Source organism: Scleropages formosus, chromosome 3 (assembly GCF_900964775.1).
Source record: "Scleropages formosus chromosome 3, fSclFor1.1, whole genome shotgun sequence".
Classification (NCBI taxonomy): Eukaryota; Metazoa; Chordata; class Actinopteri; order Osteoglossiformes; family Osteoglossidae; genus Scleropages; species Scleropages formosus.
This window is the reverse complement of record NC_041808.1, coordinates 35,837,533-35,862,272: the sequence shown is the minus strand read 5'-3', so window position 1 is coordinate 35,862,272 and position 24,740 is coordinate 35,837,533. Positions and strand designations below refer to the sequence as shown.

Genomic DNA, 24,740 nt, shown 5'->3' with positions numbered 1-24,740 from the left:
GCAGAGGGGTCCCACACTGCTGTCTGCCTTGTGGAAATCCTGTCCATGCCGTTGCAGTGAAGCACTTGAGCTTGCTAGGAAACATAGCTGAAGACGTCCAACTTTCTTGATTCACCACGTACCTGTACTCTTTCTTCAGCACACTCCCAACACTGGGAGTCTGCACTCTTGCTCTGGGCCATTTTAAGCAGCTCTCCGTGTTGTAGAATCAAGGAGCTGGGGCAAAAAGAAATCTAATTTCAATCGCATACATCTCTCTAAATTTGCTCATTTGCCTGATGGTCTGCTGCATCATACGTTTCTAGCTCCCGGCATCTGAGTGTTGTTTATTACTTTCAGGAATAATTGTTGATGCCTTTTGATTCGCTTTAGTACTAGGGCCCCTTGTGCCTTAATTAGATATTTTATAAGTAGAACCTTGGATGCCTCGCTGTTTGTGTGTATATGCACCCTTAGTTAACCACGTCCAGACGGACAGTACTTCACAGCGGTTCAAACCCATTAGCCCCCCCTCCCCCCAAACTGAGCACATGCTCATGGTGGGGGGCTTTAATGAATACTGGTAATGAACACATCCATCGCATCTTTCTGAAAATTGTCCTGGTCACTGAAACACAGCAGATAGAGCACTCGCTGGGGAAGCGGAAAGGATTACATTATCGCTGCACTCGCTTCAAGTGCTAACACACACACACACACACACACACACACATACACTGTCTGAAATCGCTTTTCACCCCTTTGTCCATGTTTGTATTCATTTGCCAAAAGGATGGTTCTGCTTCATTTTATCAGCACCATCCTGTAAAGATTCAGCACAAAGTTTATGGCCTGTTCTGCTTGCCCTCATGTCCAGATGCGTGGTCTTTTACCATTTTCAGTGTCATAACAAATCATTCAACCTTTCTCACTGGTCCTGGAGTCGCCATCCTGTCTAATCCCTCACTGAACCCTTCCCTTTTCCCAAATGACAAGGTCCTGCTTTACAAAGCATTTACAGTTGGCACTAAAACTGTGGAATTATAAATTGTAAATTGGAAATATCCAGTGAGCAGGGCTGTGCCAATCTGGCCACTGTGCTTTTTGGTGCTGGTTCTTATATGCACTCAGGAAATGGCAAGGGTTACAGCTCTGCATTGTGGCTTGGTGAGCTTCACCTTCCATGAGGTGGAGACCACATGCTGTCCTTCAGCTGCCCTGGCAATAATGAGGCATCCGCTGCTAAAACAACATTTCTCCCCCACCAGTGCCGTCTGGGTCCCCAGAGAACGTGACAGCAGAAGCAGTGAGTTCCACGCAGATCCTCGTCACCTGGGGTCCTGTGCCAGAGCAGGAGCAGAACGGGCACATCCTGGGGTATAAGGTGAGTGATCAGACCAGGGGGGTGTGGAGTTATCCCATCTACTCAGAAGCTTTGATGAGTCTTTTCTATCTGTGTATTTGTCAATTCATTTTTACTGCTATTCATTTCTCGTAAATGTATTTTGAAATGGAACGCACAAATAGTATTTTTGCTGAGATGTACATCGCTTTGGAGATGCTGCAGTGTAAGGCAATCTGAGAAGCACACAGTAAGACACAGAATGTCTTCAGTGGTCCATGCTGCGAGTTGTGCAGCTGATTTGCCCTGCACTCTCCTTACTTCTCCTGTCCAACTAAGTACTTCACACCCGCTATAGAGACATAAGCAAAGGAACACTTGTCCATTCCTATTCTTTTTCTCATTGGGCCTCATCGGTGGTTTCACACATTTGAAGCAGAGGTAATGAATGCTCTGTATTCCAGCAGGCATCCTCTTCCAAATCCCCTCTCATATAGACCCAGAGCATCAGAGCTGCTTCTGGGTTTATGAGCGGGAGAGCAGCTGTCCTACATTAGCAATCACATTGGTGCAATAAAACCTGGCAAATAAACAGGGACTCCAAACTTCTGACCTGCATTATTTGTAGCAGACATTGGGCAATAAGGACAGAGGTACAAGCCCGGGGAAGGTGGCCAGAGGCCATACTGTGTGAGAGATCTCAGCACAGCATCTAAGTACTATTACATGGTTATTAGACCGTGTACAAAAAATACCATCAGCACATCTCCTGCCCCACCAGAGGCTCAAATACCCTTGACCACTGCTACACTTCACACAAAGGTGTGTACTGCTCCCTGCTGCATCCACACCTTGGGCAGTCAAATCATGCCTCGATTCTACCGCTCCCGGTCTACAAGCAGAAACTGAAGCGAGAGGAGCCTGTGACGCGCACTGTACAGCGCTGGACACCAGATGCGGAAGAAAGGCTCCCGGACTGCTTTGACTCCGTGGACTGGGACATGTTCAGAAACTCATCCTCCAATCTGGAGGAGTATGCCACAGTGGTCACGGACTTCATCCGGTACTGTGTTAGTATCTGCATACCCCATACAACAGTCCGCTCATTCCCCAACCAAAAACCGTGGATTACCGCTGAAATCAATCAGAAATAAGATCTGCAGGTGAACCTGCGCGTTCCAGTCCAGAGAGACAGACGCGTACAAGAAGAGTAAGTACGAGCTCGGCAAAGCCATCGCCAGCGTGAAACAGGAATACAATAGGAAGGTGGAATCAGAGTTTAACTGAACTCAAGACGCACGCAGGTTGTGGCAGGGAATCCAAATTTACGCAATATTACACACACTTCACACCACTCTGGCTCACCTGGACAATAAAAACTGCTATGCAAGGCTATTATTTGTGGAGAATAGCTCGGCATTTAACACTGCCATCCCAGCCAAGCTGATCCAGAAACTGCTAGGACTGGGGCTGAGTGTGACATTGTGCAACTGGATCCTGGATTCTGTGGATTAGCAGAAATACCTCCTCCCCACTGATCCTCAACACCGGCACTCCACAGGGAAGCGTCCTGAGCCCGATGCTGTATTCCTTGTTCACGCATGACTGTGTGGCCAGGTACAGCTCCAACACCATCATAAAGTTTGCTGACAATACCACCATTTTGGGTCTGATCACCAACAACGATGAGATGGCCTACAGAGGTGAGGCTCCTGGCAGAGTGGTGCCAGGACAACAACCTGTCTCTCAATGTCAGTAAAACTAAGGAGCTGGTGATTGACTTCAGGAAACAGGATACGGTTCATACACCCATCTACATAGGAGGGGTATTGTAGAGAGGGTCAACAGCTTCAGCTTCCTAGGGGTCAATCTCACTGCCAAACTTACATGGACTGAGCACACAGCATCAACCACCAAAAAGGCCCATCAGCATCTCCACTTCCTCAGGCATCTGAAGAAAGCCAGGATGCCTACTACAGTCCTCACCATTTTCTACAGGTGTGCTGTGGAGTCCATCCTCACAGGGTGTATTGCATCCTGGTGTGGCAGCTGCTCCATAAAGGACAAGAAAGCCCTACAGAGGGTGGTCAAAACAGCTCAGGAAATCATCGGCACACAGCTACCAGCAGTCCAGGACACCTACATCACACGCTACCTCAGAAAGACGATGCACATCATGAAAGATCATAGTCACCCCGCACGGGCACTCTTCTCTTCTCTGCTATTTGCAAAGCGGCTCAGGTCTATTTGAACCCGCACTGCTAGGTACAGGAACAGCTTTTACCCCACTGCTGTAAGAGTATACAACAATCACCAGTGTGCCACCTTTAGTAACTAGAGTTGGACTGCTCCTTCCAAGCACATTGGTAGATTACCCTGTCACTTCAAGCATCCGCATTTTCACTCTCACGTTCTGAGTTCTCTTGCTGTCTACTGGTATTATTGTTATTATTGTTACTGTTATTTATTGTCATTGCTATTAGCTTTACTCACTGTCATTGTCATTGTTTTGTTTGTGCAGTATTTCTTTTGTCTTTGTCCATAGTCTGTGGAGAAGCATTCAAGAAGAATTTCATGATACTTGTACACGGTACTTGTACCTATGACAATAAACTTGAAACTGAAACTAGATAAAAATATGATAATTCTTTAAATGAACTTTATATGCCTCAGACATGCTATTGTGACACTGAAGTTTACAGACTGTTCCCAACAACAAAAAAACTTTTGCTTTAGTCAACCAAGGAAACAAATTTAACGGAAAAAGGAGCAAAACGCGGGCCTATCTCAACGGCCTCAAGGCCTATTTGCATAACGCTTGTTGTCAGTTTAATTTTCTGTTCATTCATTCTGAGTTAAATCGTAGTGTTCAGCTCCTGCAAATGGCATTAATACCTATTCAAGTTTTTGTGGAGCAATATAGAAAAGTAGGAAAATTATTATTTTTTGCTTTTTATTTAAAGTCATGTTAATTATAAATTCTCCATGCTTCACAAACTCCCCTGCTGACATTTGCCTGAATCATCATGTAGAATATGATTTTTTTAGCATGATGAAATGTCATGTAAGAGCACACTCTTCTCTCTTCTCTTAGATGTGGATTCTTGTGCAGCAGCAATTCACTTAAAACATGCAAGACTGCTTGCAGCAATTCAAAAGTAAAGCACATAGTCAGTTGGTTAAGGATTCAGGTCTGATCAGCACTGTAAAGTCACAAGATGAGATCTCCCACGAGGCTCCCTGCTGTTGCAGCACTGAGAAGAGCAGCTTAAATTACTTCAGATGGGTATTCAGTAGAGGTGGTCCTCACTACATAATGCAGCAATGTTAATTTCTTTCAGTACCAAAGAGATGGGAAGAGTAAGATAAATATGAAGTATAGCTGATGAAGCATTTCTTGAATTCAGCACATCCTACCTTGTGTGGCTCCATGGAGCATCTGTTTGCTCATTGCTGCTGTTGTTCATCTTTATTTTGTAAACTAGATCTCCACAGTACAGCCATATATATAGGTGGTCCCTGATTTACAATGGTTCCACTTGTGATTTTTTTGACTTTGCGATGGTGAGGAAGCGATAGACATTCAGTAGAAACCATACTTTGAATTTTGAATTTAGATTTTTTCCCTTGCAAGCAATATGCAGTGTGATGCTCTCTTGCAATGCTGGGCAGTGGCAGCAATCCTCATCTCCCAGTCTGTCATGCAGAGGTGTTGTCATGGTTGCGCGTAGCGCGGACGGACTCAAGTGCAGAGTTCTCGTATCGATGTTCAATGAAGCCAAATCAGAATCCATAAGCAGAGTCGAGGGGCAGGTGAGGGTCAGGCGATCAGCAAACGTAGTACAAAGGGCTAGGCAAAGAATGTGGTCAGGAATAAACAGGCAAAGGGTCGAAGTCGGAATGGGTTCTCGGTAACACGTTTCGCAGGGAAACGAGGCAAAACAAGGCTCCGCGTCTGGGCTTCCTCGGCTTCCCTCTTTATTGTCGTTCTCATCAGGGAACGGCAGGTGTCGCCGATGTGCCGGCTGCGGGGGACGTGACAGGTGTGTTTTAGGTGTATTAAATACATTTTTTATTTACAATATTTTTGACATGATTTTCAACTTATATTTCGTAGAACGTAACCTCATCGTAAACTGGGGACAACCTGTAATGGGAAAGTTGTGACCACACAAGGGTCAAACTTAATTTTTATCCAAAGTACAGATGCTCCTCTACTTATGATGGTTCAACTTATGATTTTTTGAAGTCACGACGGTACAATAGTGAAACACATTCAGTAGAATCCGTTCTTCGAATTTTAAATTTCGATCTGTTCCCACACTTGTGAGATGTGGTACGATACTCTCTCTGGATGCTGGACAATGGCAGCGAGCTGCAGCATCCACTCAACCATGCTCGCAGTCTCTATACTGATCACGCCAATGAGTGTAAACAACTGATACTGTGTTGAAAGCATTTTTTTTATTTTGTGTGTTTGTATCCCATCGTGTCTACTAAATGCCCATGTGTGTCTCCTGCTTAAATTTGCCCAGATGTGGGTGATGGTAGGTGTTCTGAGCACATTTAAGGTAGGCTAAGGCTAGGTTATGATGTTTGGTAGGTGTGTTACTGTGTTCTTTTTCGATCTTTCCACTTACAATGAGTTTATTGCAACATAACCCCATCGTTAGTGAAGGAGCATCTGTAGTTGTCTATAGCTTGTCAGAGTACTGTTGGTAATATACAGTATATTAGCCCCCAGTACCTATGACATGTTTCATGTTTCTAATAAAAGTTGTTACGGCCCCAAGTAAGACTTAGTTTTTGTATTTCCTCTGTTTATTCATTCTGAGTAACTTCAAAAGATGACAAAACAGAATCTTCAGCAAAAACCTGAACCCTTAAGCTGTAATGTTGCATTAATGACATTTTTGTGCTTTTTTATAGGAAGACTAGGTGTTTCAGTATGCTCAGTCCGTATTAATGCCATATAGTAGGGATGCCTTCTGTTAAAAGAAAGTCAAGTCATAGTTAAGTTTTTTGAGTGAAAGACGCCAAATGCTGTGATGGTAAAAATCACCAAGTATTCATATTTAATTAAAGAGCTCTAAAAATTAAATTTACTTTATAATATCACGATGTAGTGCATTTCTACAAGAAGGTCTAAAATTTGACTTGATGCAGAATTGAATGACACCAGTAAATTTTTATTTCTTTGGATATTTTAGTAATGTTAAATTTTTCCAAGCTGTCAAAACTAAAATTTTAATTGTTTTAAATATCTGTTTGAAAGCAAATCAATTTTTGACTTAGATGTCAAAGCTCAGAAAAATTAATTTCTCAAACCTATTCCTTGTTGTACGTCCCACACAGTGTGTGCAGCATTGTCCTTTCTCCCCTTTTCAAAACCAGCAGGTCTCTAAACGCGTTAATTGAAAATCCCCTCTGTTTGGGAAAGCGAGTGTGTAAAAAATGGGGAGGTAAGGTGTGAAGCCATATGCTCCGCTTAGCTCTTCCAGTTTTATGTCAGCGGTAATTAAGACGCCAGACAGGATTTATTGCTGACCTCCTTCAGCAGCACTCCTTGAATGGGACCTTGAGACGTCTGTTCTGTCAAATGCTGCTTGAAGAAATACGAGCAATGTATGTCAAGTTAATATATGCCTTTTGCTGTTGGCTTTAGAAAAAAGGCTCTGTTCAGTTCATTGTTTGGATTGTTTTTTCAACCCTGTCCAGTTAATTAATTCTGCTAATTATATCTTATGACACCGAGAATGGGATGGCATGGCTGTCTGAGGCTGAGTACTTTATTGTACAGCGTAAAGTGATGTCAACAATGATGCAGCCCTAAAATGCTGAGTTCCAATTGCAGCCAAACACCAAAAGATGTGATCTGCCAGTCTCCCGGCTCACGGTGTGCAGGGAGAAGGAAGCTGCACTCCTGTTGGATAGCCATCCAGCAAGACACCTACAGTAAATCATACTCCTGCGGGTGCACTCGGCCAGTGTTCAGCATCACTCCCATATCTCATGTCAGGCCGCACTGAGAATAATTGAAAAGTACCTGGTAGATATGCAGAGGCTCTAAATAATGGGGCCTTATGTGCTGTCAAGGGCGGCTGTACTGGCAGCTTGGCCAGCAACTGTCCGCCTATTCAATTGCCTGGTTAATTGCATCGCTTTGGGTGAACATTGACTGTGTCACACTTGTTTACACAGAAGCAACTCTGTTTCTGTGCTCATCAGCACGTCTGTGTGTGAGTGCATGTACAATGCATGTGTTTTCCTGTAAGTGAGCACGCCCGGTGTGGATGTTTCCCCAGGTGCTGTACAAGGAGAGGGATTTGGACGCGGAGCCTCAGGTGCATGTGGTGAAAGGAAACCTGACGCAAGCAGTAGTGTTGCAGAGCCTAAGGAAGTATGTCCTGTATGAGATCCAGGTGCTGGCCTTCACCCGCATCGGGGATGGGGAGCCGAGCCGCCCGCCTGCCATGGAGCGTTCCAAGGATGACGGTGTGTGAGTCAACACCCACTGCCTCGCATCCATTCTTGCTTCTTGGTCATGATGCAGTGCAGAAACAAGCCTCTTTAGCTATATCCTACTTGTTGTCATTCTTTGAACTTCTCTCCTGTCCGTCCAGAAGTTTCAGGGCACCGACTCACTTCTGGGGTCCTAAAAACATCAAAATGGAACTTGAACCGAATTTTTCACAGTTCGTGACACATTTACACAGTGATGCTCATTGCCAGCATGCACAGAACTACATTCTTTTGGTGTCCTTAATGAGTGAATGAAATTTGACGTCCTGCTATCCTTCAATCCTGGGCATGGAATTGCAGAAACTGATGTATTACCCATCACTGCAAATGCCTTTGGGCAGCCCTTACAGGAGTGACCCAGTGACACTTCCCAGCTGGCCAAGGGCTCCATCCTCCTTCTGCAGCAAGGCTGCGTCCAGCCGGCTCTCTCTTAGCAGCCCTCTGCCATGACATCAGCTTTGAAGCTGGGAACGCAGTGTTCCTGAGCTGGGGAAGGTTTACTACCGGAACAGAGGTTCCCACAGACAGGAGAATGGGGAGGAGGCCCGGGGCACATCCTCTGGACTGTGGGTGGGTCCTTGGGGTGCACCACGGCACTGTCCCTGCCCTTATTTACAGCATATTGTTCCACCACTGTGACGCAGCCGCCATCGCTTTACCATCAAGAGAGTGGCTCCATCAAGATTAAAATAATAATTGGAAGTATATGTGACACGTCCCACCCCCACCCCTTACTTTTTTGCAGTATTTCTGATGATTTTTTTTTAATGGCCTCCCTGTAAAACCAAGTTATAAAATGAGACTGCATTACTTGAGGGGGAAACTGACCCAGTGTAGGTGTCATTAGCTGTGGCTTGGAGTGTAATAACAAAGTCGACACTGCTGAGAAATGCTTGCTGCTCCTGGAACACATATGTTCAGTACTGGTGGAGGAGGCCGTGTAGCTGTGCATACAGAAGAAAGCAGAGGAGCTCACGTGTTCACTGTAATGACTAGCATCAGCTTACAGATGCCAGTCTGCATCTTGTAGTGCTTTGTTACCGCACTGTTTTTGTCACCTTCGTTTCGACTCGAATACAGACATACAACTTTGTTTTTCCACATTTTTTCTCCTTTTCTCTGTGCTTTAATACTGTACCTTTTTGAGCTGTATAGGTGCATTATGAGCATAACCCCCCTGCCGTACAACAGGTACAGCTGCTTCACCGTACGGAAAAAGGTCTGGATGAGAACACACTTGTGGAACCTAGGCTATCATTTGCTAAGGAAGAGAAATAGCTAAAAGCAAAAACAATTTTTTTTAAGAAAGAAACTGCCAAAGAATCTACTGTCACTAAAATAGCAGGCTTAGTAATAAGACATTTATTATCTGGCTGCAAAAAGGTAACTTTTTTAACTGTCATCTGTGGAAAGGAATGTAGTAAACTTTGTGCTTCATATCAGTGGATGTGATGGCACCCAGTGTAAAAAGTAGAAGAGGAAGGGAAGCATTTTGTACTTTTTATTTTGTCTGCTTCTGTAACAATATATCAGCTATCTGTTTGTTTCATAACCAAAGAAAGAAGATATTTTATAATATGAAATAGATGCCTGTATTTTAGTGCTGTTAGAAATTATGCGTTTTTATACACACACACACACACACACATCTTCTGAACCACTTGTCCCATATGGGGTCGCGGGGAGCCGGAGCCTAACCCGGCAACACAGGGCGTAAGGCTGGAGGGGGAGGGGACACACCCAGGACGGGACGCCAGCCGGTGTTTTGAATTACAACAAAGTCGTAATTTAAGATGATAAAATATTGGATGTTATTTATAAATAGATGAAAGATGTAGCTCCAGTAGAGAGAAATGTTTAAATACAGAAATATCATAAAATTAACCTTTCAAGTAGATGAACGATCTCCCTTTTATACACATACCCTTTTTTAAAGAAAAAAAACTTATGTAATTATACAAATTACGATTTTCTTGTTTTTTCTAATTATGGTGGAATTACAATCCAAGTTCACGATAATGCTCTCATTTTTTTTTTTCACAGTGTGGCAACAGTAAGGAACTGAATATATTCAATGAAACTACATGAATACATAATATTCAAATAAGATAAAATATTTAAATAAGATAAAAATTAGTGTAAACAAATTAACCACCGAAATAAACACAGAAGACATACTTGAGAATGTAATGTAAAAAATGTACCATCGGAATGTTCACTCAGGGTTCAGATTTTCACCTTTATTGTGGGAAATTTGGAATAAAGAGAAGAAAAAGCAGGTCTTGCTGTTCTGTAGTCCTTATGCATTGGGTATTTTGGACAACCACCCTAGGTGATCACTGAAGATCTTCTCTTCTCCAGTCTCCTGTTAAGACTTTCTTTTACATGACTTATTAAAAAGATTGCTCAGCCTTTACAGTATATTCATCAGCCTTTATGTATATCCTTATAATTTCTGTTTTCAGACATGATCATTACTACTCATGGTAATTGGTTCTTTATTATATCTGGAACTAGACCCTCTGCTAGGTTTAATAATTACCAGCAAATGAAATATTATAATTAACTTTCTTAATTGGTCTTAATTACTTCATATCAGTAAAACTCCTGACAAAGCACACACCTTGTTTTCATCTAATTCAACCAGCTTTCATTAAAACTCATGAATTTTTGTCCTTTTTCCCGAAGTTAGGCAAAAAAGTGACAGTATTTGCAAGACCCGGGTTTCCCCATGGAGGGCCTTGGTTCCTGTGTAATTATGGTTTTAAATATGCACCCATATAAATAGTTATTGACCAGGGGAGCTTTAGCTCCGTGCTCAAGTTAAACTCAAGAGGTTCTGTGACTTGACGTGAAATGATAAATGCTCAGTCAGTAGCAAGTGCTGAGCAGAGGACTTTAATCTTCATTTTAAAAGTTTGGGATCTTTCCTTCATTTGTAGCCAGTAATTGCGAAATTATCATGGCTGTAACATGCCGAGAACCTCCCCACCAAAAAAAAGTATAACAGGCAATAATAAATAGGCAGATAATGATTGTGCTGTGCAGCACGCACCGTTTTATTGTAATCTCGGGAAACAGCAGTGCTTGCTGTCCCATGGAAGTGACTCCGAGCAAACGGTGCTGTTTTGATTAGGAGCCTAGAACAGCTGAATGGAGGTGAGTGTCAAGGAAACAAAGCAAACCCTGTATTACCAGCAGCCAAGAACTATCATGATACAATTGCAGCCTGATAATTACTCACACCTCTATTTAGTGATCGCAGTGATGTGGTTTGATATGAGCTGTCATGTACACACTCTGGATAAAAACATCAGCTAATATGTTTAACTGAGTTAAATAATATGTTACAATAAATCACTGCTTATTTGAAAAACTCTTCCCAAAATGTAACCCAGAACTAGAACATTCAGAATGAAATTCCAGAAAAAATTCCAACCAGGACATGAGTAAGTCTATCAGTACACATTTTTGGGCATATTACTAATGTACAGTAATGGGGAAATGGGGCAATGGAGCTGTAATGCCATGATGACCAGTCTTCTGAGGCCAGGAGCAATGAAGAGCACTACTGATCAGACCAGTGGGACAGCAGGAAGTGTGAGAGTAGGAGCTCCCTGTCTGTCCAATGACCACCTGTGACCTAAGCTCTCCTTCAAATACTAACTGTGCACCATGCTGCCTGTGCAGCTGTATCTTTGTGTGTGTGTGTGTGTGTGTGTGTGTGTGTGTGTGTGTGGGCAGATATTTACTTTACATGCAGCACACCTTTGTGCTTCTGTAACTAAATGCATTGATGTTTTGACGTCTGCATATCATCGTCTTTTGTTGGAAAGTATTCTCCCCCCCAGTGCTGCATCACCCTTAAGCAGCATAATTATGCTCATTTGCTTCAATAAAAATGAACCAGCTGTGTAAATAGGTAATTATTATATGTGCCTGAGTACAGAAACTCAACATAGTTTTTTTTTTTAATCTAAATAGTTTCTCAGATGTGATCAGTTGCCATTTTTCAAGTCCAATGTCAAAAAGAGTATGTACCTATGAATCACACCACCTATCATTTTATCTACATTTGTGTTTATTCAATTTAGCTCATGAGTTCCTCCAAAGCAACTTACAATCTTAAGTTACTATTATTTACCCTTTTATACAGCTAGGTAACTTTAGTGGAGCTATTTAGAGTAAGTACCTTGCTCATGGATACCACAGATGGAGATGAGACTCAAAACCTATGACCTTTAGGTCCAAAGGCAGCAGCTCCAACTCTTCTTCTGATAGAAGAAAATTCATCAGTTGAATCCTCTGTATATAAAGGGTAATACAGTCTAGACTACAATTGCAAAATACTACTGAGTTATTAATAAAAAATAAATTAATTGAAAAAGAAATAATTAAATGGTATTATAAATAGACTAGTTTTCCATTTAATATCATATTATATTAAAATCCTTCAACCAAGGTTGATTTAACTTGAAACTCAGTTATACAACAGCAGTAGCCTGAGCGAAGCAGTCTGTCCTGTTGTCAGACCCCACTCTAGTCACAGCGTGAGGTCAGCCTTCCTTGCCAGATATCGGCAGTCCTCTTGGATGGGCCCTGCAGACAGACGACCGACACAAATAATACCATTGCGCAACGAGCGGAGGTGGAAGAGTGCTGGCAGTCCCCCTGGGAGCAAGCATACCATCCCCCCAGATGCACACAAACATGCCAGTGCTGTTATTCACCTGCTGGCTCTCGTCCCAGTGAAGGTTTCCAGAATATAGAGTGTAGCAAGGTACAGCCCTGGCACATCTGAGCAGTGTGACAGGTGCACAGAAAGAGTGAAGTATTTCAACGCTATGAATTAGCACCTTGTACGAGCTGAGCGGCTGCAGGGGGATGTTTCCACACACCTGAGTACATTTATGTCGAGCACGCATCTCGAGAGAAAAGAGTGGTCCCATTCTCTAGGCCATGCGTTCCGTCATTCCTCTAAATTGCATGATGCAATGTTTTGTGGAACAAGCATCACCAGTGAAAACTGCGAGTGTGGCTGCCATGTACTTTGCAGTGGAGTTGACCACACAGAAGGGAATAGCCGTAGGCATTCTGCCATTAAATTCTGAAGTCTGATAATTGTCTGTTATAGTTAGTGTCGAGTTTCTTCTCTTCTTCAAGGGAAGACACGCAGTGGCTGTGATAATATGCTCTCTCTGCCCTGCCCCTCAGTCCCCGGCCCCCCAGTGAAGCTGGTGTTTCCAGATGTGCGTCTGACAGAGGTGAGGGTGGTGTGGCAGCCCCCTGAGGAACCCAATGGCATCATCATGGGTAAGAGCCCCCCCGACTCACAAAACCCACAAAACCAATTTTCTCTTCATAAGCTATGAAAGAGTTCACATGCGGCAGTAAGAAGCTCCCATTACCTCTGCTGTCACAAAAGTTATGTAAGCAGCCTACATATGAACAAAACATACGTATACAAATTTCATGAGCCACTGCTACTTTTACATTACAGATGCTCCTCTACTTACGATGGTTTGACTTACTATTTTTCAAAGTCATCATGGTATGATAGCGGTGCGCATTCGGTAGAATCCATACATCTGTATTTCGGTGCCATTTTTCATAAGTAAGCAATAGAGAGGAACTATAGTGTAGCTTAGCTTCAATGGTGGGGCCGAGAGGAGTACAAAGGGCCTAGACACGTGCCAGTATATCCAGAAGATTTGCCACCACCGCACGAGAAAGACACCATTTCTGTGCTTCCTATATTTTTAACATTTACATTTATTTACATCGACGTTTATTGTTACTAGACGTTTCTCACGAAGGGACATGCATCTACACAAACAATAGAACAGTGGATTACACCAACAGAAGGAGAGATGTGAGTGCAGACACGTGACTCTTGGCCATTGTTCTCATACCACCAGATGAACCAGTATACACCACATGAGTAACTGCACCTAGGGGTTTTTTGATAATTAAAGAAAGAGAACATAGTAATATGTTTACCAAGCGGGCTGGAGATTGCGGGAGAAGTGAATCCAACAGAGATGTACTTTGAAAGACATGTACTGTCTTTGACTAACAGTATCCTTTTAATTGTGTTTTGCCACCATTTACAAGTACATCTATTCAAGACATAAGACATGTTTTTTTCCTCATGAGAAAGGGGCACCTCCGTTTCATGACCTGGATCACCCAGGGCCTCAGAGCTTCAGAATAACTCAGAATTCAGGGAAACATCTCTGACTCAGTGACATGATTAAAAGCACCTGAGATCCAGTGCTGGGTAAGGCCACCAGAGAGGATCGCCAGGCCTGGTCTCCATGCCTCTGGAAATTAGCCTGGGGAGTAGAGCATAAAATCTGAATTGCATGAAATTCATTTCTGATGCTTTGGGGTAAAGACAAGGTTTATGGTTTTAGTCATTTTAAACTCCCTGGACTCTGCTCCCAAGCAAAATTGTTTAACTGTGATGACAGAAAATATCCAACAACAGGTAGGTCGTAGTAAGCAGAGCAAATTTAAAAAAGTATTTTTACAAAATAGTTTCAAACATTGTTTAATATTTTTAATGTTTCCATGTGGTGTATTGGGGATTTTGTAGTGCAAAAAGCTTCATGTTCTTCAGAAGCTGAAGGGTAATACTGGCCTCAGCTTGGCTGGTCATTTGCATGAGTTTATTCACGTGCCTCTGGAGCAGGTGGTTTCCAAGCGCTGGACCACAGCAGTAGTTCACGTTACACATTTTAAAGTGCATCTTAAAAATCACATGGATTTAGATTGATCTCAACAAAGCTGCCAAGATAAGGGACTGGTTGGCATGATTTTTTTGTCTCCTTGCAAACAAGTCTCAACGACTGTGTACACGGCATGAGTCCATGAGGGTGTTGTCCACCTCCCGTGTCTCGAAAAGCATCCCTGAGCCTCTGGAGTGAATCCTGGAAGAGGCAAGGAGCTACACTCAAGTGCTGCGCCAGGCTTTGCCGCAGCTTTGGGGAAGAAGTTCCATCCACACCCTTTAGATTCCTTCCACTTGACAGTAGCTTGAAATGCAGAGAGCAGAAGCAGTCTGATGTAAACCCAGTAAACCCATTTCTCTCATAGTCTGCCTTGACTTGTAATCCTGTTGTTTGACAGCCATGGAAAATCACACCTTTCTCTCACTCACCAAGAATGGGTTGGGGATGCCCATTGATATCAGCCGAGAGCCGCACAAGTTGGCTTCTGGGTTTGCCACTTGTGGAATAATCCAGCTTCAGCTGAAGCCCAGCCTCACTCAGTCCTCATTCTTTTGACTGAGCTAATAAATATAGGGGGCCATGGGAGGCCTGACGGAAGTGAACGTGACTCATGGTGGTGCTCTTTTCAAAAGGTATCCTCTACATTTAGTTCTGTGATGATAATTGGCGTGGCAAGGACCTTTGAATCCCACAATAACTGTTCAGTGTGAGGACTACTCACACGTGTGTGTTTGTGAAAGAGAGAAGACTGGCAGCAACAGGAACATACAGATGACACATATGTGAGTTTTTTTGCTCGTTGCTGAAGGGATGGGCTGGTGCCTGAATGGAGCCCTTGTGGCTGACAGGGCTGGTTTCCTGCTGTGCTTTGATTTCCACCCCCACTTTTATTTGTGAGGCTTGAACCCTCCACCTCAGCCCCTGACAAAGGCAACTTCGCCTCCTGTGTAATACACACACACACACACACACATTTTCGGAACCGCTCATCCCATACGGGGTCGCGGGGAACCGGAGCCTACCCGGCAACACAGGGCGTAAGGCCGGAGGGGGAGGGGACACACCCAGGACGGGACGCCAGTCCGTCGCAAGGCACCCCAAGCGGGACTCAAACCCCAGACCCATTAGAGAGCAGGACCCGGTCCAACCCACTGCACCACCACACCCCCTCATATTGCAGCAATGCATGTAAATAATGAATATACATGTATAGTATGTGTGGAGCTTTTGCAGGAATTCCACTAAGCCTCTACTTGAAGTAAATTGTATCTCATCCTGTTTGCCACGCAGCTTATTTACAGTTGCTCTACTACCATTATCCACTGAATAAGTCAGATATGATGTTCCTAAATAACTGGCTTGTCGTGCTGATTAATTACCAGGGATGGCTCTCCATCTTCTTCTGTAAGTCCAGAATTATCTTATAAATTAGTTTCTTTGCGTAGCTCCTTCTGAAAAGCTGGTTTAATTGGGTAGCAGGTGGGGGGTGGGCAATAGGAATTTACTGCTTTGACTTGTGTTTCTCCTTCACTGGATTTTTTTAGGCAGCATTAATGTGAACCATTGTAATTACCCAAAAGATTAAAAATGTTATGCTGGTGGCACAGTGGTGCAGTCTTGCAACACAGCTCCTGGGTTGTGGGTTCAGACATGGGTTCGGATATGGGTCAGCCTGCACAGAGCTTACATCTTCTCCATCTTTCCATGGGTTTCCTTCAGGTGTTTCAGTGCCCTCCCACAGTCCAATTCACGTTTCAGGTGAACTGTTGGCTCTAAATTGCCCATAGTGTATGTGTGAGTTAGTAAGTGTGTGTGATTCCCTTGCAATGGAGTGGCATCCCATCTACCCAGACTAGGCTTGTAGCCTGTGCTTCCTTCATAGGCTGTGGATCACCGCACCCCTACTGAGAATGAATGAATGAACAAACAAACACACAAACAAACGAATGAATTGGCCAACATGAAATAATGCTTGATGGCATTCCAGAAGCAATAACAAATTAAGTTTATATATACAGGTGGTCCCCGATTCACGATGGTACGACTTACAATTTTTTTCAACTTTGCAATGGTGAGCTGGTGATAGATATTCAGTAGAAACCATGCTTTGAATTTTGAATTTTGATTTTTTTCCCCAGTAAACAATATGCAGTGCGATACTCTCTCGCGATGCTGGGCAGTAGCAGTGATCTTCATCTCTCAGTCTGTCACACAGAGGTGTGTATTAGGTGTATTAAATGCATTTTTGACTTATGATATTTTCAACTTACGATGGGTGTCGCGGAACGTAACCCCATCGTAAATCAGGGACCACCTGTATAATAATATGTGCAGTGTAAATTGTGTTCTAGAGGTACTTTGGCATTTTACAGTCATCAAGAAACACAGCGCATGAGACATGGAGAAAAAATCCCATTCTGTTTCAGCGACCAGAAATGGAGTCCCTGAACCCCTCCAGTCACTGTGACCTGCGACTGAATGCAGTCCAGCTAGCATGTTGGCAGCCAGTTTAGGATGAGTGAGTGGCCAGTGAGTTTAGAAAATAGTAACTCCAGGAGTGTGTGAGTGACGATCCAACCAATTACGATGCCTGCCATCTGGAATGAGGAAGCCTGTTTGGAATAATGACGCCGGGGAAAACACGTCGCAGGCCACAGCACGGCAGTAATAAGTGAAATGATCTCACTGTTTTCCTGCAGTGAGCACCTAGCAGCACTTTTGAAAATACCCAGTAGAAATCGGCCTAAGAGGGTTAGGGCAGCTGTTGCGGGAGAAGTCCTGGTGCTTTGTGTGAAGATTTGGACATGAGCTCCAACCTTGGAAAGTGAACAGTGGTCCAGGAATAAATATGTCTTGCTTTATGGATATTTAGCTGTCAGGGATATTGCAACTTAAAATTCAAGAATTCTAAACTTGTCCTAAAACAACCAGAGGTCCAGACACTAGTACACTAGCTGGAATAATAAAACAGGTGAAGGACTTTAGGGTCTCCTAGCTGAACATGTGATATTAGTCAAAGACACTTCAATCAACTGTGATGTCTAAGTTATGGTGAGATGTTTCTAAGTGTAGCTGGGCTCATGCAAATTTATTTCCCCTAGTGCTTTAAGAGGTTCTTTGAACAGGAGAATGACTATGTATATACTGCTACACAAAAAGAACATGTTCCATGAAATCAGACATGAAAAATGTAGTTTTCATGAAGAAAAATGACTGGCTCATGAGGTGTGTTCAATGAGGAATCTCCTTACATCTTTTCTTCTTGTCAGAGTACCGATATAGGTTGAGCCTTGTGATCTTTGGAAAAATCTTGATGAATAAACTTTTATATTGACAGAGACTGTAGTTCAATGTCAGGTTGAGCTACAAAGATCATAGTAAAGAACAGATCAAGGAGTCCACCTGACTTCTGGTCTATGTGTTCTCTTTTTCCCAGGGTACCAGATCGCTTACCGGCAGGACGTCGGACCCTCCAGCACCTTCACCACAGTAGAGGTGGGGCCCAGTGCTCGGGAGTTCACAGCCACAGGCCTGGCACCGGAGTCAGCCTACATCTTCCACATTTCTGCCAGGACCCAGCAAGGCTGGGGGCCACCTGAGCAGGCGGTAGTCATCACCACAGAGAACCGAGGTGACTGGGATGCACCAACATGTGATGCCGTACATGGTCAAGAGTGAGGTGAACATAATCCCTTAGGGGGTTAAGCACGTGGTTGAATGTGTAGTTAAAACCCATGATGCACCCATTCAGACTCTGAAAGCAAAGTCTCTCACAGTCCAATGGATGGTCAAACACATCACTGAGTACATGGTCAAAAAAACCGTGAATATACATCTGTTTAGTACACTCTTTTGAGACTTAAGACTCTCTCAAGACTGTTTCATACACGCGGTCCAGTAAAACACATATCTAATAGGTGTCTGAACATAGTTTTGAACACACAGCATTATGGTCCGGTAGTGCAACAAAAAAACGGGGTTGCCAACCATCTCTCATATGTACCATCTTACTCCCTCAGCCTGTTTAATTTTCTTTTTGGTGCTTCCATTCCTCTTCTGAAATCATATTCAAGGTGATTGCAATTCTGCAATATCAGAGTTCTTGGTCTTGTCCTAATTGTTCACTCACGCTGGGAAAGCCAACAGTGTAAATTCAATTACATCTGTTATCCATTATTATAACAAATTACTCTTCAACCTTGAAGTACTTCCTTCAGTTGTGCTAAAGTTCAAATAGGAGCACACTGAAAACTTGAAACTGATAAGATATAATTTCTAGAACAAAAGAATGGACACGAGAAGCAAAGTAAATGCCGGAAAAGGTTTGTGCACGTATAAAGATGGGCTCTGAGTCTGTTGACTGGCTTTTTGTTATGTGGATTTCACTAAGGATTTATTTATTTATTTATTTATTTATTTTAACTTGAGAACCCAGGGGACGTGTGAGAACAGAGCGCTGCTTGGTTATGGTTTACACCTTTGCATAAAAGAAAACAACAGGAAGGAGAAAGGTTGGCTGGAGATAGATGCTGATGAAACCACAATGATTTTCACTGCACTCCACAGCAGGTGGAGCAGCAGCAGTTGGCCTGATCGTTTGTTACCTAATTTACATCACTAATCCTATTCCATCTAGCTGACCCATATGGTAAACACTAATGGCAGTTCTCTAATGAGCTGCTCTTTGGGACTAGATGATGTAACGTCACACTTGGCCCAAGGCAGTGGGCTGCTGTGCTCCCGTGTTCATTACTATGAACTGGTACATTGATGCCATGTATGTGCTGTATGTTCATAAGGTCTTACAGTTTCTCTTAAATGAGTTGTTCAGTAGTTTAAGAACCTGAGAACTTCTCCTTCCTTTCCACAGAGCCTCCCCAGCCCCCCCGGAAGCTGAGTGTACCCCCGAATGGGGTGCAATCCCGCAGTCTCCAACTGCACTGGGTCCCGGGTGCCGATGGAGCGTCCCCTGTGCGTTACTTCACCCTGCAGATTCGAGAAATGCTCCACGGTGACTGGACCACCTACTCCTCTGCCGTCAGCCACAACTTCACTTCCTGGGAGGTGGACAGGTGAGAGCTGCCAGTTGCTGTCACGTAGCATCCCGCTCTTTCAAGGCATCTAAAAGACCGTATCAAGCTTCCAACTGTGTCCCACCATTTCCAATTGGCAGTCGATTAATGTGCTGGTCCATTTGCATGTCAGGGACAATGCGCTGAAACTTGAACCAGGGCAATGACCGGTGCTTTGGATGAACCTGTCAACATGTCGCCTTTGTGTGCTGAGGACGCTGATATCTGTAGTGTGCCATAGCTTTTACACCACACTGAAGCACATCTGTCCTTCAGGAGCCACCATTAGTCCTGCACTTGTCCATGTTTATGTAGATAATCACACTCACACAGCAGTGCCAAACACCAGGTGCACTTTATTGTTAACAGTAGGAATACCACTGAGAAATGTTATTAAAAGATTATGATTATATGTATATCATGCAGGATTATCCATGGTTTTTTACAGCTAACATGAGACTGTGCATTCATTAAATATGTAAATCTGTTGCTGTATTGTTAGTGTATAATGAGGTATTACAATTAGTTTCAAAGAGTCTTTAAACCGTTTTCCTGCAGTATATTATATCATTTAGCTTCTTCTCATGCACCTACCTGCTGTAATATTATCACAAGGCTGAACTGGTTAGAAATGATTCATTTGTTCTGTAAGAAGTGATCTTTGGTACCTCAGAAGGTGATCATGTGAACAATATGGCATAATCTTTGCAGCTTTGTTAACCTCTGGTAACCAAGGGAGATGCTATCTTTGGAGACCAGACACCTCCAGTGAAAACTGCAATGACCTAATGGAGTCATGCTAGCTCTAAAACCACTGTGATACTGTGCCACATTCATTTTGTCGCTAAGAAACACCTACCTAGTAAATGCTCAACATCTTAAGATGTGATAATTGCAATTTATTCAGTTCTTAACTCTCAACTCTTCTAGAAGAGTGTGACCCTCGTTGTGCAAGATATTCAAATCAATTGCTTCCAATTTTACTGTATTTTAGTCTTAATATTGTATTACATTGTACTTTGATGCTTCAAAGTTTTTGTATTAATTCTGTGCTTGATACTGTATTTTGATGTGCATTTAGAACGTAATGTAAAAAGGATTGTTCTTTGCCTTTGAACATAGATTTTCCTCTGTTTTCCTGGCCTTTCTTAGTCTCTATTGTATTTACACCTTTGTCTAAGAGAGAAGTTTCTGCTCCATCTCCCCACCATTAAAGGAATACATGGTGGCTTCATCCACTCTGTCAAGGAATGGGCTCTGTGGAACTTGGCTTCACCCTTCTTCATTATCCAGTCAGCTTTGGTCTTCTTCATTATCCCTAGCAGGAGCCTCATAGATACTGATTGAGCACCTGTACCTTCATATATACAGGCGTTCTGGAGCCTCAGTGAACACCAAGTACAACACCACCCTCTTGACTCTGACAGTCATTAGTGTTGAAAAAAAATCTTTGAAAATTTTGCCATTTTGGAAAATTTAACCATTCAACTGTTCTGCTGATATTAGCTTAATACTCCCCTTTTTATTTTTGTATGTAACCCCTCTTAATTCTCTGTAAGAGATCGGATTCCTGCTGTTGTTACGGTACATTCCAACTGTCAGAGTTAGGGTGTTGGCAGTGTTTTGTAGTTCGCCTTTTACCAAACTGTCCTGCTAAATAGAACTTGGTCTCTCTGTTGTGCCATTACTCAAATTGTGACCTCATTGTTTCACTGTGCCTTTGACTAACTGAACTGTCTGCCCTTTTGGTTTATATGTCATGTTTGTACTTACTGACCCCAAGAGAGCTAAGAAACAAGTGATGTTTTTGAGCTTTGATGGGGTGGTGGTGGAAAAGACCAGCACTCTGAGCAGAGTCTTATCCAATGTGTCATTTCACAGACTGAAGCCCTTCACGTCCTACAAGCTGCGTATGATAGCGACCAACGATGTTGGCAACAGTGCCTACAGCATGGAGACGGACACCATCACTACTCTGCAGGATGGTGAGCAAGGATGCTGGTGGCTAGGGCTACCATACAGTTAATGAAGAAAACAGACACACATGCATGTCATGTCAGAGCACAGCAGAAGAATGAGGGGCCTCCAGTACCACAGCCTGAAGCTCTGTGGGAGATTCAACTCTGATCTTGGCACGTCTGCTGTCACTACAACACTTTCATTGGCGGGAGATTTTTTTATGAGGCTACCAGACCAGCTGCTGTTGAAGAGCAGTCTCAAAGAAATGCACAGCGACTAGTAAATAAGAAATTATTAGTAAATTATGCTCATAATGTGTTTTTCTGACTTGGGTCATGCCTCTGTCAAGAGTATGAAAGCATAATACTTATTTTGGTACAGTTAGAACAGAAAACCCTACAGGTTTGTCATTGTTATTTTGCTCCTTTGTTGTAGCTAGGAACATACACCCCCCACACCTAGCACACATACCAGGTGAATACTTTTCACTTTAACTGTTACACCCTGACGTTCCTGGGAGGGGAATTTCACTTGTCAGAACTAAATAATGTGCCCCAGTAGGGGGAAAGAGTATGTGTGTAGATAAGGGCTTATCTGCCCTCCCCGTACGGTGCATGTAATTCAGGAGCTTTTTATTCCCCAAGTAGAGATGTTCGTAAGGACAGGGTCATCCAGCATGTCCAGCTGTGATTGCATCCTTGAATTTTTTCCCATCCTGCTGCAGTTCCTGATGAGGCGCCTGTCATTTTGGCCGTAAAGCCGTCCACAACAACCTCCATACTGGTCCAGTGGCAGGTATGAGTTACAAGCCTTGTCTTAACTGGGTGTAACCAAAGAACAGTTCACAACTAGTACATTAGTAACACGTCCAAGTAGATGAATGATTGAGACAATTGTACATTTTTATTACACTGTATAAAAAGCTGAATGTACACCTTTTTTAATTTACCTTGCTGATACTTTTTTAATTATAGATGGTTTTGTCTGATGGTTAGTGACTGCACTTTAATTGTTGATGTCATTGAGGGTTATGAGGATTCACTGTTCAGTTATCAAGCAGTTTTGTTAATTAGTCATTAAGCATTATATTAACTTAACAGCAACCTTTGAGAAATAAAATGTTCCGAGTATTTGTCATGCAGGTTTGGTTTCTCAACCTCATGTGTAAATTGATAATATACGTTAACCGAGTTCGGGAATCTGCTAACCTGCCTTATTATGTATACTCTCCAAAGGGGTATTAATTACCTTTAGGAACCTTTATCTGCTGACCTGTAAAGTGCTGGATCATCTCCCCTAAATGTGATTGTCTTATCAGTAGAGCGCTGGGCTGCAGCAAGTTAATTACTTTCAAAATGCACTTTACTAATTATCTACTGACACAGTGCTGTACATATTAAAGTCTCATTTGTTATTTATCTGTGATTGCAGGGTGAAGCTAATATGGTGAGACTGCTAATAGACACAAACAATTCTGCAGATGGATTAATTTAGTTTTTCGAGTTTTAAGTGTGAAATTTGATAAGAAGCATTTCACCACGGGACAACTCTGACCTTTTAATTCAATCTGGACTGTTTTAGCCTCCTAAGAATGAGACTGTCAATGGGATTCTGGTGGGCTATCACATATACTACCGAGAGCTGCACTATGATAATGCTCCGCTGGAATCCAGGACAGCTGGAGAGAATTCCTCCATGGCAGCAGAAGTGACAGGTAGGAACTGACCCTATCCCTAACCCTAGCCCTAATCCCAATCCTGACCCTAACCTCAACCTCCCAACCTGAATTAAGCCTAGCCAGATCTAAAGTTGTTCACATCTATAGTTCCTGCTTTGCTGCATTAGTGGAATGTGATATCTTAACTTTTCCTTCCAGTGAACATTTTTACTAATGCTATTTGTAACAGTTTGCATAACATTGCACAGTTTCAATTGTGCAGTGCTTTCGGTATTTAGCCAAAATGTTTTCTGACTTGAAAGATACACCAGACTGATCCCTCATGTTCCGTCAAGGCTTGGGATAAAAAGCCCTAAACATTAAATGAACATCTTCAGAACACTGTCACATAGCCTCTGTTTCTTCCCATTTGGTTAAGAATGTTTTGATAGTGGGTGATTAAGCCCTTGGCTTGGCTGGGGTGAACTCATTAAATGGCAGGTCTGCTAGGTGCGGGATCAGGGCTTTAATCTCAAGCTGTCAGCACCGGGCACACCAGAGCACTCGTCTGTGGGAATTAAATCTGTTTTGACAAATTGGACTCTGTGTTGACAACATTTAAATGCACACGCCTGGGGCACCCAAGCAAGGAGGCGTATTCAATCTTCCACCATTGGCTCAGACAGGAGTGAAATACCCCTTCCTCTCCTCAGAGATGAAACCTTGCTCCAGCTGTCCTCTGTATGGTAATGGTACTCTCCCTCACGGTCCATGTGATGTTCTGCTGTGTCTCACAGAAGTAGGGAGGTCACACCTTCTATAGATACTGTGGTCAGTGCTTAATTACATCATTCGAAAAATTATAACTGCTAGACTTGCTTAAAAGTATACAGACTTCCACCTCCCTAATGAAGGAAATTCGTTCTTGGAAAACCTGTCGAGGTGAATTTTCATAAATCAAACACCTAATTTCTGTTGCTTTCAATGGGAAACCATTCTTATGCAATCTTAAGCCTCAGAGTTGACACCCATTTCTGCCAAAATGTCACCATAGCCCAAGAAACGGACACCATTACTTCAGAAGTCAACAGTAGTTACCACAACACAGTCCAAAGATATGTGACCTGGTGACTCAAAATTGCCCATAATGTATATGCGTGCGTGCGTGCGTGCGTGCGTGCGTGCGTGCGTGCGTGTGTATGTGTGTACGTGTATCGAATTTTGTAAATGACTGCACTTGCAAAAGCAGCTGGAAGATCAAGTAAGGATGTTATTACAGAGAGAACCTGGTAGCATAATGGGTAAGAATTTATAGTGTTGATGTCATCCCATCTGTAATTTCAGAAGCTCTCTCTTCTTTTATTTAATCAGTTTTTTTTCAGTAACATGTCCAACTGCTTAAAACTGATGTCTTTGTAGGTTGCTTTGGATAAAGCCTCAAAACACAAACAAACACACACACACACACACACACA

General features: G+C 43.0%; 1 protein-coding gene across 2 annotated transcripts in view; it reads left to right on the top strand.

Moving 5' to 3' along the window:
• The window catches only part of LOC108922541 (protein sidekick-1-like), a 376,626-nt gene that overhangs the window by 326,339 nt on the left and 25,547 nt on the right, over positions 1 to 24,740 (top strand). For both annotated transcript variants that reach the window (XM_018732731.2, XM_029250679.1), the window contains 8 exons: positions 1,248 to 1,363; positions 7,627 to 7,816; positions 13,058 to 13,156; positions 18,014 to 18,208; positions 19,448 to 19,649; positions 21,531 to 21,634; positions 22,333 to 22,403; positions 23,190 to 23,322. In XM_018732731.2, coding sequence (XP_018588247.2) covers positions 1,248 to 1,363; positions 7,627 to 7,816; positions 13,058 to 13,156; positions 18,014 to 18,208; positions 19,448 to 19,649; positions 21,531 to 21,634; positions 22,333 to 22,403; positions 23,190 to 23,322 — 1,110 coding nt within the window. The remainder of the gene's footprint in view (positions 1 to 1,247; positions 1,364 to 7,626; positions 7,817 to 13,057; positions 13,157 to 18,013; positions 18,209 to 19,447; positions 19,650 to 21,530; positions 21,635 to 22,332; positions 22,404 to 23,189; positions 23,323 to 24,740) is intronic.